The sequence below is a fragment of the Sorex araneus genome, chromosome 3, assembly GCF_027595985.1.
Source record: "Sorex araneus isolate mSorAra2 chromosome 3, mSorAra2.pri, whole genome shotgun sequence".
Classification (NCBI taxonomy): Eukaryota; Metazoa; Chordata; class Mammalia; order Eulipotyphla; family Soricidae; genus Sorex; species Sorex araneus.
Window position 1 is genome coordinate 123885485 of NC_073304.1, and position 16829 is coordinate 123902313.

Consider the following 16829-nt stretch of genomic DNA (forward strand, 5'->3'; position numbering starts at 1 on the left):
CACCCGGGGATGCACAGGGGTTATTCCTGGCTCTGCACTCAGGAATTACTCCTGGTGGTGCTCAGGGGTCCATATGGGATGCTGGGAATCAAACCTGGGTTGGCCGCATGCAAGGCAAACTCCCTACCCACTGTGCTATCACTCCAGCCCCTCTCCTTGACATTTCCTAGAGTTATTTTGGGCCAGAGAGAAAGTACAGTAGATAAGAAGTTTGCATGCAGGACTGGAAAGATAGTACAGCAGGTTGGGCATTTGCCTTGTATGTGGCCAACCCAGGTTCAATCCCCAGCATCTGATGTGGTGCCCCAAGCACTGCTAATTCCTAGGCATCGCCAGGTGTGACCCCAAAAGCCCCCCAAAATAAATAAATAAAAGGAGTTTGCTTGCAGCCAACCTGTTATATCCCCAGTACCACATAATGTCCCCCAGGCACCACCACGATCCCTGAGGACAAAACAGGAATAAGCCCTGAGTACTGCTGGGTGTGGACTCCCCAAATCAAAATCAAATTAATAAATGAAGCCTGCTGTCTCACAGCCAGGAGTGGGTTCAGAGAAACTGTCATCTTTCTGTTTCATTCTGTTTGGGAGCCACATCCAGTGGTGTTCAAGGCATACTCTTGGCTCGTGCTCAGGGATCAATGCTGGCTGACTCAGCGTACCAATGGGCTGCCAGGGACCGAACCCAGATCAGCCACACTCTGGCCCTAAATGACCTTGACCTTGGACTAGACATAAATGTTTGTCGCCTAAGCCACCCGGACATGGCCATTTTGTGATAGCAACCTAAATGGAAGAAGACAAAGATCTCATTGTGGTTTTGCGGAAGTTGCATGTTCCTTTAATGCCCTGCAAGGTACAGCATAGACAGGTGAGACTGTTACACGTGGAAGCCAGTTCCCACACTCCCCGTGGCTTTCCGCCAAGCATTAGAGATGAGGGTTTGGGCGGGGATGTGACCGCAAAGATTTTCCAATTGATGTTCACCCTGTCTTGGCCTAAGAAGGCCGAGTTCTGACAGTGGACTGAGCTCACATGTGATGTGAACACAGTGTAAATGCTGACTCTTAGGAAATACCTACAGAGCTCCAAGGAAAATAACAAAACATCAGGAAGGTTTTGCATTCTACCTCCCTATCAGGTATCTACCTACAGTTCAGTTTGGGAACACTGACTTTAAAGACAGGAATACAGAGGTTGGAGTGACAGCACAGCGGTAGGGTGTTTTTGCCTTGCACGCAGCCAACCCAGGTTCGATTCCCAGCATCCCATATGGTTCCCTGAACACTGCTAGGAGTATTTCCTGAGTGCATGAACCAGGAGTAAGCCCTGTGCAACACCAGGTGTGACCCAAAAAGCAAAATAATAATAATAATAATAATAATAATAATAATAATAATAATTGGGCTGGAGCGATAGCACAGCGGGAAGGGCATTTGCCTTGCACACAGCTGACCCAGGTTTGATTCCTCTGCCCCTCTCTGAGAGCCCAGCAAACTACCAAGAGTATCCCGCCCCCACGGCAGAACCTGGCAAGCTCCCTGTGGCATATTCAATATGCCAAAAACAGTAGCAACAATTCTCACAATGGAGATGTTACTGGTGCCCGCTCAAGCAAATTGATGAGCAATGGGATGACAGTGCTACAGTGATACAAAAATAAAAAATAAAGACAGGAATACACTAAGGCAGTTGTACATGAACAGCCAAACCCTTTCATCCCTCTTTTGTCTTTCTTTAAAAATCGAAATCAGTCCTAGCAGAGCTAGGAGGCACAGCCTGCAGTCCTTTGACTGTTGGTGCTCGGGGCCTCTAGGGCCTGAGCTTACATCTGGTTTAGGGGTGCTGGGGATCATGTGGGGAATTCCCAGCAGTGCTCGGGAGCTAAGTGGTATCAGGGATCAAACTCAGACTTTGGACTAGAGACCTAGCACAGGGGTACAAGTGTATGCCTTAAATGCAGCTGGCTCTGGTTTAATCCTTGGTGCCACATGGTCCCTCAAACACCCTGAAGGGGGCTAGGGTGATAGTACATTGGGTAAAGATCCTGTCTTATATGCGGCTGATGCAGGTCCAATCCTCAGCATCCCATGTGGTCCCCTGAGCCCCCCCGGGATTGATCCCTGATGAAGAACCAGGAGTAAGTCCTAAGCATTGCCGGGTGTGACCCCCAAAACACACACACACAAACACACACATACACAAAATACCCATGAGAGTACCTCCTGAGCATATAACTAAGAGTAGCTCTTGAGCACTGGAGGATATGACTCAACCATTCACCCCCTCCACACACAAAGAATTTGACACATGCAAGGCATGTGCCCTACCACAAAATCACATTCCTGACCCCTTTTGTCTTTTAAAGTTACAATATAAAGTGTGTAACGAGTTAAGTATAGAGCATCAAATGCATGAACCTTGCCGTTCATATTCATATCCCTTTCTATGCCTGCCCTATCTCTCATCTCTTCACTCTCCCCAGAGGTAACCAGTGACATGATTCCTATCCATGTAACTGAGGTGTACCTGGTTTTGACTCTTTTAAAAAATCACTGTCACTGTCACTGCCATCCCGTTGCTCATCGATTTGCTCGAGCGAGCGCCAGTAACGTCTTCATCGTAAGACTTGTTGTTACTGTTTTTGGCATATCGTGTACGCCACGGGTAGCTTGCAGGCTCTGCCATGCGGGCGAGATACTCTTTGTAGCTTGCCGGGCTCTCTGAGAGGGACGGAGGAATCGAACCGGGTCGGCCGTGTGCAAGGGAAATGCCCTACTGGCAGTGCTATCGCTCCAGCCCTTTCAAATCAGTTATCAAAAATCTCAAAACTTAAAGAGCCTCAAACTAATTTTCTCACCACTGAGTACATAGATAATAACACATGATATACACAATACACAACTTCTTTCCACTATTACACAATGAAAAATAATTTACAACAAATTATTATTACTATCATTATTAGTTTAGGGGTCATGCCTGGCAGTACTCAGAGCTTATTCTTGACAGGCTCAAGAAACCACCTGGGGGCCAGGGAGGGAATATGGGCTGGCAGAATGTAAGGCAGGCTCCCTACCTGCTGTCTTCTCTCCAGCGCCTGGCTTTGACCCTTTCCCGGGGGGGGAACAGACAATGTGTACTCCCACCCCAGTGTGCCTGCCTTCCTTCCCTCGTTCCTCCAAGGGGCTTGATTCCTCCAGGTTGTGCCTGTAGATCATGACAGCTGTTGGTTCTTTCTCACAGCTGTACACGGTCTCATCATGAGCATGCTTGTCCCTTTTCCCTGCAAATGGACATTTGGATTGTTTGCTTATCACAAACAGAGTCAGTGTGGACACTATCGAGTGTGTATGCGTCTAGCTGGACACATACCAAGGAGTAGTTTCAGGCAATAGGGTTAGCGTTTATGTAACGTAAGTAAGAACTCTACTTTCTTTCGTCTCTTGATCTCTTTGTGGGGCACATGATTCTCAGCTCCCATGCTCCAATCCCCCCTGCATGCTGGGGGAGCCACAGGCAGCCAGGGATCAAACCTAATGCTCCAGTATGCAAAGCATGCACCCATGCTGGTTGAGCTATCTCTCCCCCACACTTTTCATCTCTCTTCAAAACAGGAAAAAATGGGGCCGGAGCCATAGTACTGTGGGTAGGTAGGGCACATGCGTGGCATGCTGTTGACTGGGTTTGATTTCTGGCACTTCATATGATACCCCGAGCCCCACCAAGGGTGATCCCTGAGTGCAGAGCTGGATGTAAGCCCAGAGTGAGCACTGCTGGGTTTGGCCCTGCCCCCAAACAAAAGTAAAAAACAAGCAAACAAAACCCAGAAAAAAATCAACCAAGAGAGATAGTACAGGGGTCAAGGTGTTTGCCTTTCCCGCTGCCTGCAAGGTGGGACGCCCAGTGGCACCTGATCTCCCCCATTCTTAGCAGGAGGAAGCCATCTCCTCTCAGCACAGAGCCAGTAGTAGCCACCCTGGCACTGCTGGTGTGCCCCACAAATAAATAAAACAGAAAAAACCCCGCCTCAATCTGGTACTGATAGGATGTTATTTTTTTAAGTTATGCAATTATTTTATTTATTACTTTTCTGCTTTGATCAGTCCTAACCTAGAACTTACTATAAGAAACAGTACTGGGGCTGGAGAGATAGCACAGCGGGTAGGGCGTTTGCCTTGCACGCGGCCGACCCGGGTTCAAATCCCAGTATCCCATATGGTCCCCTGAGCACGGCCAGGGGTAATTCCTGAGTGCAGAGCCAGGAGTAACCCCTGTGCATCGCCAGGTGTGACCCAAAAAGAAAAAAAAAAAAAAAAAGAAAGAAACAGTACTAGTGCTCGCTTTGGCAGCACATATACTAAAATTGGAACGATACAGAGAAGATTAGCATGTCCCCTGCGCAAGGATGACACGCAAATTCGTGAAGCGTTCCATATTTTTGCCGAAAGTAGAGAAAGGACCAAACATGATGACCTCTCAGTGTCTGTGTTGCAAGCTATAATGCCCAAAAGTAGAGAGAGTATGGGGAATATTGTCTGCCATAGAGGCAGGGGGAGGGTGGGAAAGGGGGGAATACCCGTGATATTGGTGGTGGGGAATGTGCACTGGTGGAGGGATGGGTCTTTGATCATTGTGAGATTGTAACCCAAACATGAAAGCTTGTAACTATCTCACGGTGATTCAATAAAATTTTAAAGATTAAAAAAAGAAAAGAAACAGTACTAAACATTTTTATTTATTAATTTTATTTTTTTGTTGGAGCAGGATTTTTTTTCTTTTAAAAAGTTTTCTTTTGGGGGCTGGAGCGATAGCACAGCGGGTAGGGCATTTGCCTTGCACGCGGTCAATCCAGGTTGGATTCCCAGCATCCCATATTGTCCCCCGAGCACCACCAGGAGTGATTCCTGAGTGCAAAGCCTGGAGTAACCCTTGAGTATCGCTGGGTGTGACCCCCCAAAAAAAGCAAAACAAAAAAAACTGTAACTGTGTATCTTATGGTGACTCAATTAAAAAAAAAAAGTGTTTTTTTTTTTTTCTGCTTTCTGAGTCACACCTGGCGATGCACAGAGGTTACTCCTGGCTCTGCACTCAGGAATCACTCCTGATGGGGACCATGTGGGATGCGGGATGCTGGGAATCGAACCCGGGTTGGCTGCTTGCAAGGCAAAGTCCTACCTGCTGTGCTATTGCTCCAGATTGTTTTCCTGTTATACAATGTTCCAACACTCATCTCTTTACCAGTCTTTCTTTCTTTCTTTCTTTCTTTCTTTCTTTCTTTCTTTCTTTCTTTCTTTCTTTCTTTCTTTCTTTCTTTCTTTCTTTCTTTCTTTCTTTCTTTCTTTCTTTCTTTCTTTCTTTCTTTCTTTCTTTCTTTCTTTCTTTCTTTCCTTTTTGAGTCACACCCAGAGATGCTCAGGAGTCATTCCTGGTTTTGCACTCAGGAATCACTCCTGGCGCTGTTCAGGGGGACCATGTGAGATGCTGGGAATCGAACCCGGGTCGGCCGCGTACAAGGCAAATGCCCTACCCGCTGTGCTATTGCTCCAGCCCCTACTTCATGTATTTCTTATGTCTTAGGGGATAAGACTTCGAACACCAGCCTGGTGGACCTCTACCCCTGAACAGGGGGAGACGGTCGGCAGGCTCTGTAGGCGGGTACCCACGCATGTTGTTGGACTGAGACCACCAGTCCCACGCAGCAAGCGAGGCCCACACTCAGCGTACCCCTCAAGTCAACTTGCGCACCCCTGCCTGGCCCCATTCACCAGGTCTTCCTCCCCCTCTCCTCCACCTCTATTCTGCTTCTTCAGAGCCATCATGAGCGTGACTTGGCGAGGGACTCTCTCCCCTGGGAACTTGGCAAGTCACCCGGCCTTTAATAGGTGTCAGGCTCTGGAGCAAAGGATAAATATCCTCAATCCTCAAATTACTTCGACTAGGAAGCCTGGGCGGGCGGGACCGTGAGCCACAGACTCGGAGGGAGGCCGGCCGTCCCCTCGGTTCGAAGTCCGACGGCCCTGGAATTCCCCTGGCAGTTGGTCTAAGCGAACAAGGTTAGAAAATCATCTGCGTTTCTGCGACAGTATCAAAAACCTCGGGGGCGTCCAGAGCACCAGCCCTGGGAGCTGGGCACTCTCGGGTCGCCAAGGCCGGCCCCGCCCCTCCAGGAAGCAGGGCCCGCCCCCCTGTGCCAAGGCCAATGGGAGCACGACTCGCTCCAGAGAGCCTGCCAATGGCCGTGCGATCCGCCCCTAAGGTCCGGCCAATGGCCCCGCCGCCCCGCCCCCAGGTCCCGCCCGCTTCTCCCCGCCGCTCCGAGTGCCGCTCGCTGTCCGCAGGTCGCGGGGTCGTGTCCACTGGAGGTAAGATCCCCTTCGCCGGCGCCGGGTCTTCTCGGCTCAGGGGCGCCCGGACTCGTTCCGCCAGGTGAACTCTGCAGGCTGGAGCCGGGGGTGGGGCTCCGAGTCTTGGGGGCGCACGGGGTCTGGGGCGCGCTGGGACGCTCTGGGGGGAACGCGGTGCACGGAGTTCGGAACTCCGAGGGCGCCCCCCTCTGGGTCCAGCCGCCCGAGTTCTGGGCTTAGTGGGGTTGGTTGCAGGGCGTGTCCTCGCGGGTGTGTGTGTGTGAGGGGGGCGCGGAGAGGGGCCGGAAAGAGACGGGGCGCAGGCCTCGCCACCTGCAGGCCCAGGGTGACCCCCGAGCCAGGCTTGGCCAACTTGTTGCAGAGGGGTCGGTGTGACACCTGCTCCCCCTCCGCCGGAACCCGAGCCACGGCTGCAAGTGAGGCCTTGCCCCGCAGGGCAGGTGCCGATTGCTTTCTGGAACCGACGCCGTCTCGGGGGCAGTCGGGTCGGAAACTCCGCGCCAGGCGCGGAACACGCAGCCGCCAACGCCGGAGATGAGAAGGAGGTGCCAGGAAAACACTGGGGGAGGGGTGAAGGAAGGATAAATGATGGTCTACGCTGGGAAGATGCTGGGAAACCTTAGAAACAATCGGGGGCGGGGGGCACTACCTTGCCCTGGAGCCCCCCGGCAGCACCCGGGCAGGCTTATTGCGTCCTGTCCTCAGCCCTGCTCAAAGGATTGCAGTCCCCTCCCCCGGAGGCCAGCGACTGAACGTGGCTGCCTCCCTGGCCGCCTCACCTGCCACCTCCCTCAGCCTGGACCTCTCTAGGATGTGAGTCACGCGCACTTCGGTGCAGTCTGGGCCCTGCGGGGTGACCGCGGAGTTGCAAGCAGGGAATCAGAGTGTGGGGGCTGCTGTCCATGGTGCACTTGGACATCTGCTGTCAGGGACAGTGGAGAGGAGTGGCATAGGGCCCCTCAGGACCTGCAGTGGACCCTCAATAAATTGAACAAACAGGGGCTTGCCCTCTGGAGACATAGCACAGTGCCTTACACGCAGCTGACTCCAGTTTGATCCTCAGCACCCCACATGGTCCCCCAAGCCCCACCAGTGATCCTTGAACATAGAGCCAGGACTAGGCCCCGAGTGCCATGAGGGTGTGGCCCCCAAACCCAAACAACAACAACAACAACAAAAATAGGGTATTGCCACGTTTGGGGCTGAGCCCCCAGAGTTTAGCCTGGAAGGGTGAGGTTGGGATGCAGGGGATCCCCTGGCCTTTGGGTGCTGTGGCAGGAAGAACTTGTGGCAGAGCACTGGCCTCACATGTGGGGGCCCTGGGCCCAGTCCCCTGACGCAGTCAACGAGTACAAATCAATACACTCAATAAAGTGTCAGGCTCCAAAATGAATATATAAAAGTCTGTTGCATTCTTACAATGGGTTACAAGAAAAATGAAAACAATCACATACAGAAGGGTTTAGCTTTTGTGTTCGGGCCATACCTGGCTGTGCCCAGTGACCATTCCGGGCAGGGCTTGGAGGACCATATGTGGTGTCGGGGATTGAACCTGGGCCAGCTGTATGCAAGGCAAGCACCACCCCTGCTCTGTTATTTCACCGACCCTAATGTACCACATTTTTGACATCCAGTCATCTGTTCTTGGTCACTTGGATTGTTTCAGATTTTGGCTATTGTAAACAGTGCTGCAGTGAACATAGGAGTACAAATGTATTTTCCGAATAGACTTTTGGGGTTGTGGAAGTAGGTACGAAGGAGTAAAATTACTGGGTGATGTGGGAGCTTAATTTCTAGACTTTTTGTTTTTTTTTTCTTTTTTTTGAGGTGTGTTCATTTTGTTTTGCAAAAGGGCTGGACCAATGGACATCTCCACCAGGAGTGAATGAGGGGGTTCTTGTCTATGTTTATTTGTTTTATGGAGAGGGTGGCTTGGGCTGTACCTGGCAGTACTCAGGGACTACTCCTGGCTCTGTGCTCAGGGGACCAGGTGGTGCCAGGGATCAGAGTACGCCCTTCATCTCTCTGTGCTGTCTCCCCAGCCCAGGCTTGTAACTTCCATTACAATCTGGAATTCTTGGTTCTGTATCTGGTTCTGAGTGGTTATTTGTCCCACCCCATTAGAATATCAGTAGAATATACACTGGGTGATGACAGAGATACTCCATCTCCTCTCCCCATGAAAGAGTTAAACAAATACACAGACACAGCTTTCAGTGCATACCCGGGGGAGGGCCACGGAAGCCTGTTGTCATTGGACTGGACATACTTTAAAATTTCAGGTGGCAGGAGCACATAATATGCTTTCAGGGGATCCAGGCTTGATCCCCCGCATCGTGTGGTTCCCTGCGCACCCATGGGAGCGACCCCCCCAAACATTGAGCCAGGAGTAGCCCCAGAGCATCCCAGGTGCAGCCTCAAAACCCCAAATAATGTCAAGCTTCTGAGACAGGTGTGGCTCAGCAGTGGAATACTTATCTTGTTTGTGAGAGGTCCTGGGTTTGAAGTTTGATTCCTGGTTTTGCAAAAAAAAAACCAAAAAAAACAAAAACAAAAAACCCAAAACCCAAAATTCTTTTTTTTTGGGGGGGGGCGGGTGTTGGGCCACATCCAACGATACTCAGGAGTTACTTCTGGCTCTTCACTCAAAAATTACTCGTGGCAGTGCTCAGGGGACCCTGTGAGCTGCTGAGGGTCAAACCTGGGTTGGTTATCTTTAAGACAAATTGCCCTCCCCACTGTACTATTGCTCTGGCCCCCCAAATCCCATTTTTTTAAGGAAAAAAAGTAGGCTTCTAAGGCCAAACTGCTGAGTTTTTTTGTTTGTCTGTTTGTTTTTTTTTTTTCTTTTTGGGTCACACCTGGCAATATACAGGGGTTACTCCTGGCTCTGCACTCAGGAATTACTCCTGGTGGTGCTCAGGGGGACCATATGGGATGCTGGGAATTGAACCCGGGTCAGCCGCATGCAAGGCAAACGCCCTACCCACTATGCTATAGCTCCAGCCCCAACTGGTGCATTTTAAAAGAAGCTCTCTGAGCCATTTTAAGATGGACGCCAGACCTAGAGAATGCTGGCAAGTCGCCTGGCCCACAGGAGCCTCCTACCCTAGGAACGTGCTTGCGCCCCTTTCTCGCCAGCAGGGGTGGGGGTGGGGGGTGCACTGCTGCTCTAGAAAGGGCCTGTTCCTGGAGTTGAAGACCTCACTCTTTGCTCTTGCACTAACTAGCACTGTCGCCTTAACTCAGTGTATTTCATTTTCTTTCACCGTGAACTTGGAAGATCCTGTTGTTACCATCAAGTTGAATTTCTTTTCCTTTGCCTCAGTATCCCCAAAAGGAGTGCTTCTTTTCTATGGAGGGGGAAGTGTGGCCATGCGCAGGGGCTTCTCCTAGCTCAGTGCATGGGGGTCGTTCCCAGTGGCAGCCCGGGGGTCCGGACTGTGCCAGAGTGTGTGCTCCATGTGGAAAGAGAGCAAAGCTGTCACTGCGGTCCATCCACCTAGGGTTTTCTTTCTTCCTTCTTTTTTTGATGGGGAGGGGTTTGGTCACACTTGACAGTGCTCAGGGTTGACTCCTGGCTCTGTGCTCAGGGATCACTCAGTAGGTGCTTAGGGGGCCTTATATGGTGCCAGAATTGAATCTGGATTAGCCGCGGGCAAGGCAAGAGCCTTAACCCCTGTATCACTCCTCTGGCCCATATCTGTTCATTCCTATTCACATTTCGTGAGGGCCTCTGGTACTCAACAGAAATAAAATAAGGGAGAAGAAAAAATAAAAAGTCACGATCAAAGAAAACGACCGGAATGCCGAAGCGCTGAGTCTTTTGCCTAACTCTGCACCAGCACCTGCGGCCGTGTGCAATGCGTTTGCTTCGGGTCTTTTTCCCCTCTCAGTCCATCTACCCTGCATGGGCCACGGCTGCCTGACACCTCCGAATCTAGACAGTGATGACATTTGCTGAGGACAAGACTTATGACTATATCCGCCACCATCACAGAAAATTCCTCCACATTCGTGCTCGGGAGATACTGCCTTACCTGGGCTGCCTTACGACCAGTGACCAGGTGAGCCTAGGGCGCACCCGCCGCCTGCTTTCCGAGCTGCACTCCTCTCTTCCCCCACCCCCCACCTCTCTTTTCCTGGATCAGTCTTGCTGATCTGCAGAACTTTTCTAACTTGGGGAATGAGGGCGGGTCCCTGGAGCCTTTTCAGCGTCCCCGAGCGCCCCCTTGTGTCATGTTTGTGTAGTGCTCCAAAACAAGGGCGCTGGCTGCCAGAGATTTAGGGGGCTGGTGGGCCTCTTTTTCTTCACTTTTTTTTTTCTTTTTGGGTCACACCCGGCGATGCACAGGGGTTACTCCTGGCTCAGCACTCAGGAATTACTCCTGGCAGTGCTCGGGGGACCATATGGGATGCTGGGAATCGAACCCAGATCGGCCGCATGCATGGCAAACGCCGTACCCACTGTGCTATCGCTCCAGCCCCATTTGCTGCCTTTAAACCTGGACTCCCCCAGCCCCATCCTGTGCTCCTGCCCACTCTCCCAGGGCTGCCCCCTCCCTGGCTCCCTCCTGCTCGTTCCCCAGCTCGTGCCGCCCCGTGTGATGGTGCCAGAGCAGAGCAGGGTGGCTCTGTCTTCCAGGACCGACTGCGCGCCGAGCTTGATCGCTGGGGAAACGCTGACTCGCTCTGGAAACTCTTCGACAGCCTTCGGCGGCGGAAACACTGGGTGGAGTCCTTCATCCAGGCACTGAGGGACTGTGAGCACAGCGACCTGGCAGAGGAGGTGGCCCGTGTCTACCAGAGCTACCAGCCCAGTGAGCCTCCAGCCCACCGGGCCTCCTGGCCCCCGCTGCCCTGTCCCGCTCCCCCTCCTCTGCCTTTCTGAGGTCTCAGTTTAGCCGTGTAGTAACTGTGTCCTTTCATCTCCCTGAGCCTCGGTCTTCTCTTCTGTAGAATGGGTGGATAGTGGGCTGGCGACTGCTTTGTGCTCAGGGGAGCAGCGGTGCTGGGGTGGCCCAAGCCTCCTGCATGCAAAGCTGTGCTGCAGTCCGTTGAGCATCTCTTGGGCTCCGTTAATGTTAGTGGCTGTAACATTGCCCCTTCCTCTCTCCGCCCTCTCCTCCCACTCTCTTTCCTGCCCACTCTTGTCTTCTGGGCTCCCTTCTTTTTCCCTCATCTCTTCCCCTTTCTCCTAGAACCTTCTAGTCTCCCTCATTACTTCCCCGCAACACAAACACACACGCACATGCACACAAACACACAGACTCACGCACTCGTACACATACATGTGTACGCGTGCACACACACACACACACACACACACACACACACACATGCAGCTCAGTTACTCCTTAGCAGATCTCAGTGCTCCCTGCTGGTCCTCAGAGGTCAGTGTGGGGGCAGAGACGGGAAGATAAAGCCAGCCCTGTTCACAGTCCAGACCAGAGATGATCCAACACTCTGCTCAGATTTAGTCTTAGAGTCTTAGGGTGGCCTCAGTTTACCTCCCTGCTCTCACCACTTTCTCTCTCCCTCCCTCTCACTCCCTTGATCTCTTCCTCCTTTACTTCTCTTCCTCTTTCCTTCCTCCTTCTCTCCTCCCTCCGTCCCTCCCTCCCCCCTCCCCTCCCTTCCTCCCTCCTTCCCTCCCTCCCTCCCTCCCTCCCTCCCTCCCTCCCTCCCTCCCTTCTTTCCTTCCTTCCTTCCTTCCTTCCTTCCTTCCTTCCTTCCTTCCTTCCTTCCTTCCTACCTTCCTTCCTTCCTTCCTTCTTTCCTTCCCTATTCCCTCCACTTGCTGTCCTTCCCCTCCCATGCCCTCCCCTCCCTTCCCTCCCCTCCTTTTCCTTTTCCTCCTCTCTCCTCCCCTCCCCTCCCTTTCCTGTCCCTCCTCTCCTCTCCCCTTCCTCCCGTGAACAGTCCCCTGTGTGGGGACATGATCAGGGACCCTTGCCTGAGGAGGCAGCAGAGGTCAGAGGTCAGCCAGTGGTGGCAGTGCCCACAGGAAGGAGGGGGAGCCTCTAGGGATGCCCGGGGACGGAGGAGCAGAGATGGCTGAGCAGTCAGGTGGCGGGGGGCGGGGGGCACTTCCCTCTGAGCTCTCTCTGAGATGCCCCTCCAAGAAGTCCCTTGGGAGGGGTGGGCGGTGCCAACCGCAGTCCCCCCCCATGTCTGCTTGACTCATGGCCTTTGTCCTCAGACACCCAGGAACCCTCCTCACCTGCTGGGGCCTGTGGAGGCCTCCCCAACGGCTTCCGGGAGGAGGAGGCGAGTTACTCTGCCCCTGTCCAGGACACCCAGACCCCGCAGACCCAGGGACAGGTATGTCCCTGCCATCTCATCGGGACTCGAGCCTCAGGCCTCCACCCGCATGGAGCTGCCGCCCTGTCACAGGCAGTGTGCGGGGAGGTGACCGATACTGGCCCATATGCTGAGTTTACAAGGGTTCCCACCGCCCAGCGGGGAGGGGGGTGGGTGGCTCTTCGGGGGCCGCAGAGCTGGGGATCTTTCTCCAGGGCAGGGACACTGGAGACAAAACCCGGGGCAATGCCCACAGGCCAAAGAAAGGGACACGCTGGTCCCGGGTCCACTTGTGGGCGGAGCCTGTCTGCTGCCGCTGGCCGGCTCCTGGGGAAGTGACGGGCACCTGCTTCTCTGTTGCAGAGTTCAAAGACAGCCACACAGACGCACAGCTCTGGCACTGGCCAGCCAGGGACGGGTGACCAGGAGCCCCCTGCGGCCATGGCGGGCCGCCAGCCTCCCACTACCAGGGGGCAGCCTCGAGAGCAGGACAAACAGCTGGACGGCGCGCACTCAGCCGGTAGGTGTGTGCTCAGGCCCGGGCCTGGCTGGCATCTCAGCGGGCTTAATCCTCAGAGTCACCCCATGGCCGGCGGGGAGGGCTCAGGGGCTGGGGAACACGCTTTGTGGGCAGGAGGCCCAGGTTCAAAGCCTAGCATCTCCAGAATTGACCCCCAAGCACTGCTGTGTGCCCCCCCATCCCCCATAAAGCAAGGGAGAGAGGGCCTGGGTACAGAGACCCTCCCCCTTCTCCAGCCCGCCTATCCCTGGGCGACTGGCACCCCCTGCAGTCAGGGGACCCTGTGGGGACCGGGCACTGCGCCTGGGCCGGCTGTGTACAGGGCCAGCATCCTAGCCCTGTCCAGGCTCCAGCCCCCGGGTTTTGGGCCTTACGGGTTCGCTTCCCCTCTCAATTTGCAGGAGGCAACCCCACACCTCTCCGGGGGCCGGTGTCTCCTACCGTCTCCTTCCAGCCCCTGAGCCGATCTCCCTCCAGGGCCAGCCGCTTGCCTGCACCCCTCTCCCCTGCGTCTCCGGGCCTGACCCCCACGGGGGTTCCTGGGGACCAGGCTGAGTCGACCATCTGGTCAGGGGGCATAGGGTTGCCCTCCAACCCCCTGCCCCCCAGTCCAGTGCCTTCCAAGCTGCCCATCAATCCAAAGTCCCTGGGCACAGTGCCCACCGCGGTGCCCGCTGGCCCAACACCATCCAAGCTGCCGGTCAACTCAGCACGGGCGGGAGCAGGAGCGCCCAGAGTGCCCCCGGGCTCGGCGCCTGACCACCGGATGCCCACCAACGCCTCGCCCAGTAGGGGGCCTGCTGTCACAGTGCCCCGTAGCACTGGTGGCAATAGAGCAGCCGAGGTGAGTGGTCGCCCCTCCCCCAGTGCTGTCTGGCGGGGACAGGGACAGCCTGCCCCGGGTTCCTCTGGGGTCCTCACCAGCCGTCAGAGCCCTCAGTGGGCAGGCCCGGGTGTGGAGGGCTGCCCTGGCACCCTGGGAAGCTCAGCAAATTCTGTTGTCAGAGGAGGGAGCAGTCAGGGGCAGAGCGCATGCGGGGTGGGTGGGGTCGTGCCCATGTGCCAGTCAGCATGCGCGGCCCATTCTCCGAGGCGTGGACTTTACAGATAGCCGCCCCAGCCTGCCCAGTGGCGCTCCCAGCCCCGGCCCCTGGGCACCTTTCACCCTCTGCTGTGGGCAGGCGGGAGCCCCATCCGCGGGGTGGGGTGGGGAAGGCGGGGATATACCGGTAGGCTGCTCTGTGGCCCTCGGACCCAGGCAGAGTGTAAGTGCTGGACGGGGCCGCATGGCACCCCGGATTCCCCGGGAACTGGGCACGTGCGCTCACGTCCATGAGGGAGGACCAAGTCCGCCGGTAGTGCCCCTGGGGCCCCTCCGCGTGCTGAGCCCCCAGCGGGGGTATCCGGGCCCTGAGGGCGGGGAGCGGGGCTGGGCATGCGCAGTTCCCCCCAGGCCCTCTTTCCTTTGCCAGGTGCCTCCGACCCGCGCCGGCGCCCACTGGAACCCCGAGGCGGAGCTGAGCAAGCCGGGGACGCTGGTCTCGCACATCGACAGCCCGTTCTCGGGCTGCCCCGAGGACCTGGCCATCAGCCGCAGCGACTGCCCGGGCACCGTGGGGACCGGGCGTCAGAGTCCCGAGGAGAACGAGTACCCGTCAGGCTCCATCAGGGTGCACGTGGCCGAGAACCCCAGCGTCGACCTCCTGGCCGGCAACCCGGGGCGCAGCGCCTCCGGGCTGCCCCGGGAGGAGGAGCTGCCCGAGAAGCCGCAAAAACCCCAGGGCTCCTGGGCCCCGTGGCTCGTGGTGGCTGTGGCCGGGGGGCTCCTGGCCGTGCTCCTGGGCGTGCTGCGCCAGCGGCACCTGCTGCAGTGACCCCTCCTGGGCCGCCCGCTGCCCACCGGCTCCAGCCTTCTGCCTGGCACGAGGCTCTGACCGGGTGGAGGGGATCCAGGTGTGCCGGCCTCAAGGGAGGCTCCGGTGTGTGTGTGTGGGCGGGGTGGGGGGGCAGCTGCACCAGGAGGCAGCCTTCCTGTCCCAGCCTTGCCCTCCGTGGTGCCCTGCGCTCCCGAGCTGACCCTCGCTACCCTCCGTGCTGGTGGACATGCCCAGTTCCGGGGACTGACAGTGAGTCCCCACACCTGCAGCTGGGAACCCCCCGGAGGCCGACTGCCCCCCACCAAGCCTCCATCCCACCTGGGCCTGGCAGTTTCCCCGGGGACTGCCCATCTCCAGGGCCCCCTGCCCGTGGGTTCGCACAGTGCTCGCCCCCCCCCCCAGCCTGAAACCCCTCCCCAGCCCCACTCCCGCCCCTTTACCTGCTTCTCTTACGTGGCCTGGGGTGGGGAGGGGCCCCAGGCAGGGGCAAGCTTGGGCGAGGTGGCCGTGAGGCCTGGCAGGCCGTTGGTGGTCTCTGGCCTGACGTCCTCACATTGGCCGTCGTGGCCCACCCTTCAGGGACACTGAAGCCCGCAGCTGCTCGGTCAAGCGCCCGGCTCAGCTGATGTTTGCAAAGGGCTTCTCCCGCCTCTGCCCTTTCCCAAGTGAGGGAAGGGGGCAGCTCTGCGGGGGTCGGGGGTCCGCGCCTCCTCCCACGCTGCCTCTCACTGACTCTGCTCTGGAGCACTGCCTTCACCGCCGTGCCTGCGCCGCACCCGTGTGCTGGGGATGCTCCGTGCGCGGACGGGCGCCCCCTAGAGGTGTGAGGATTAAACGCATTGATGCTCCTCCTGGCTGGTTGACTCGGGGGCTGCCTGCCCTTCGCGTGGGGCCCGCCGCTCGCCGATGCTGGTGGGGAGCGTGGGGGAGCCCGCCAGGGTCAGGGTACAGGGGCAGGGCCTGGGGTTCCAGTCTCGTGGGTTCTGCAGGTGACGAGGGACGGTGGGGGCAGGCGGCAGGCCTGGGCTCCACCAAGGGCTGAGACTCACAGTCCAGGGAGGCCTCAGGACTGGGGTGCTGCCCCAGCTGCCCTGCACTGACCACCTGTCAAGTGTCTTCCCTGCCTGCTTTGGATGTTACAGATTTTCTCTCTTATTGGGGGGTGGTTAAGGGTGTTGGGGCCACACCAGGCCGTTCGCAGGGTTTACCCTGATGGGGCTCAGGGGACCATATGTGGTGTCGTGGGTCAAACTGGGGTCAGCCGCACGCAAGTAAGTGCCTTAAGCCGGGTATCCCTCTGGCCCTGCCTCGGACTCTCTTTGCACGACTCTTGGAGATATCCGTGACCTAATGACCCCTGCCTCTGATCTCATCTGCCCTCCCTGTGAGCCCGGCGGGCCGGACCCTGAAGCCCTCCCCTAGCTACCTGCAGCTTCCCCGTCACCGTCCCTTCAGCCGCCCTCTGGGCTTCCTCTGCTTCCCAGGTGCTGGTCCGAATTTGTTACTCTCTCGGGAGAGTTTTGGGGAACCAAGAAACCCAGCTGAAGAGAGCAAGGTCCAGCCACCAGAAGGCTCTGGCCACGGTGGAGCTCCCGGCACTGCGCCCCGCCGCTGTCGGAGGTGCCCGCCCGGAGGTGCACGTGACTGGCACCTTTTTTGCATCGTGCTGCCCGGAAGCCCCGACTTGGCCTGAATCAGCACGAGCCCAGCTGCTGCTGAGGTTTCTGGCGTATCAGTGCAGTCAGGGCGAGGCGCCCGCCAG

General features: G+C 56.4%; 1 protein-coding gene and 1 non-coding gene across 2 annotated transcripts; both read left to right on the top strand.

Annotated features, from left to right (window-relative positions):
- The first annotated feature begins 4335 nt into the window (after positions 1 to 4335).
- On the top strand, positions 4336 to 4442 carry LOC129403794 (U6 spliceosomal RNA). Its single transcript, XR_008629455.1, has one exon. It is a non-coding gene; the product is annotated as a U6 spliceosomal RNA (small nuclear RNA).
- Positions 4443 to 6294: 1852 nt separating this feature from the next.
- MAVS (mitochondrial antiviral signaling protein) lies at positions 6295 to 15910 on the top strand. The gene is made up of 7 exons (XM_055131451.1): positions 6295 to 6364; positions 10264 to 10434; positions 11013 to 11187; positions 12570 to 12691; positions 13034 to 13190; positions 13592 to 14034; positions 14663 to 15910. The coding sequence occupies exons 2-7, from the start codon at positions 10318 to 10320 to the stop codon at positions 15062 to 15064; spliced, it is 1416 nt and encodes a 471-aa protein (XP_054987426.1). The 5' UTR covers positions 6295 to 6364; positions 10264 to 10317; the 3' UTR covers positions 15065 to 15910.
- Positions 15911 to 16829: the final 919 nt, after the last annotated feature.

What these genes read in the sequence shown, in the direction of transcription:
- MAVS (XM_055131451.1), top strand. Translation starts at nt 10,318, where the DNA reads ATGACATTTGCTGAGGACAAGACTTATGACTATATCCGCCACCATCAC. An exon ending in GGACGGCGCGCACTCAGCCG is followed by an intron (nt 13,191 to 13,591) that starts GTAGGTGTGTGC and finishes CTCAATTTGCAG; the next exon opens with GAGGCAACCCCACACCTCTC. An exon ending in GTGGCAATAGAGCAGCCGAG is followed by an intron (nt 14,035 to 14,662) that starts GTGAGTGGTCGC and finishes TTCCTTTGCCAG; the next exon opens with GTGCCTCCGACCCGCGCCGG.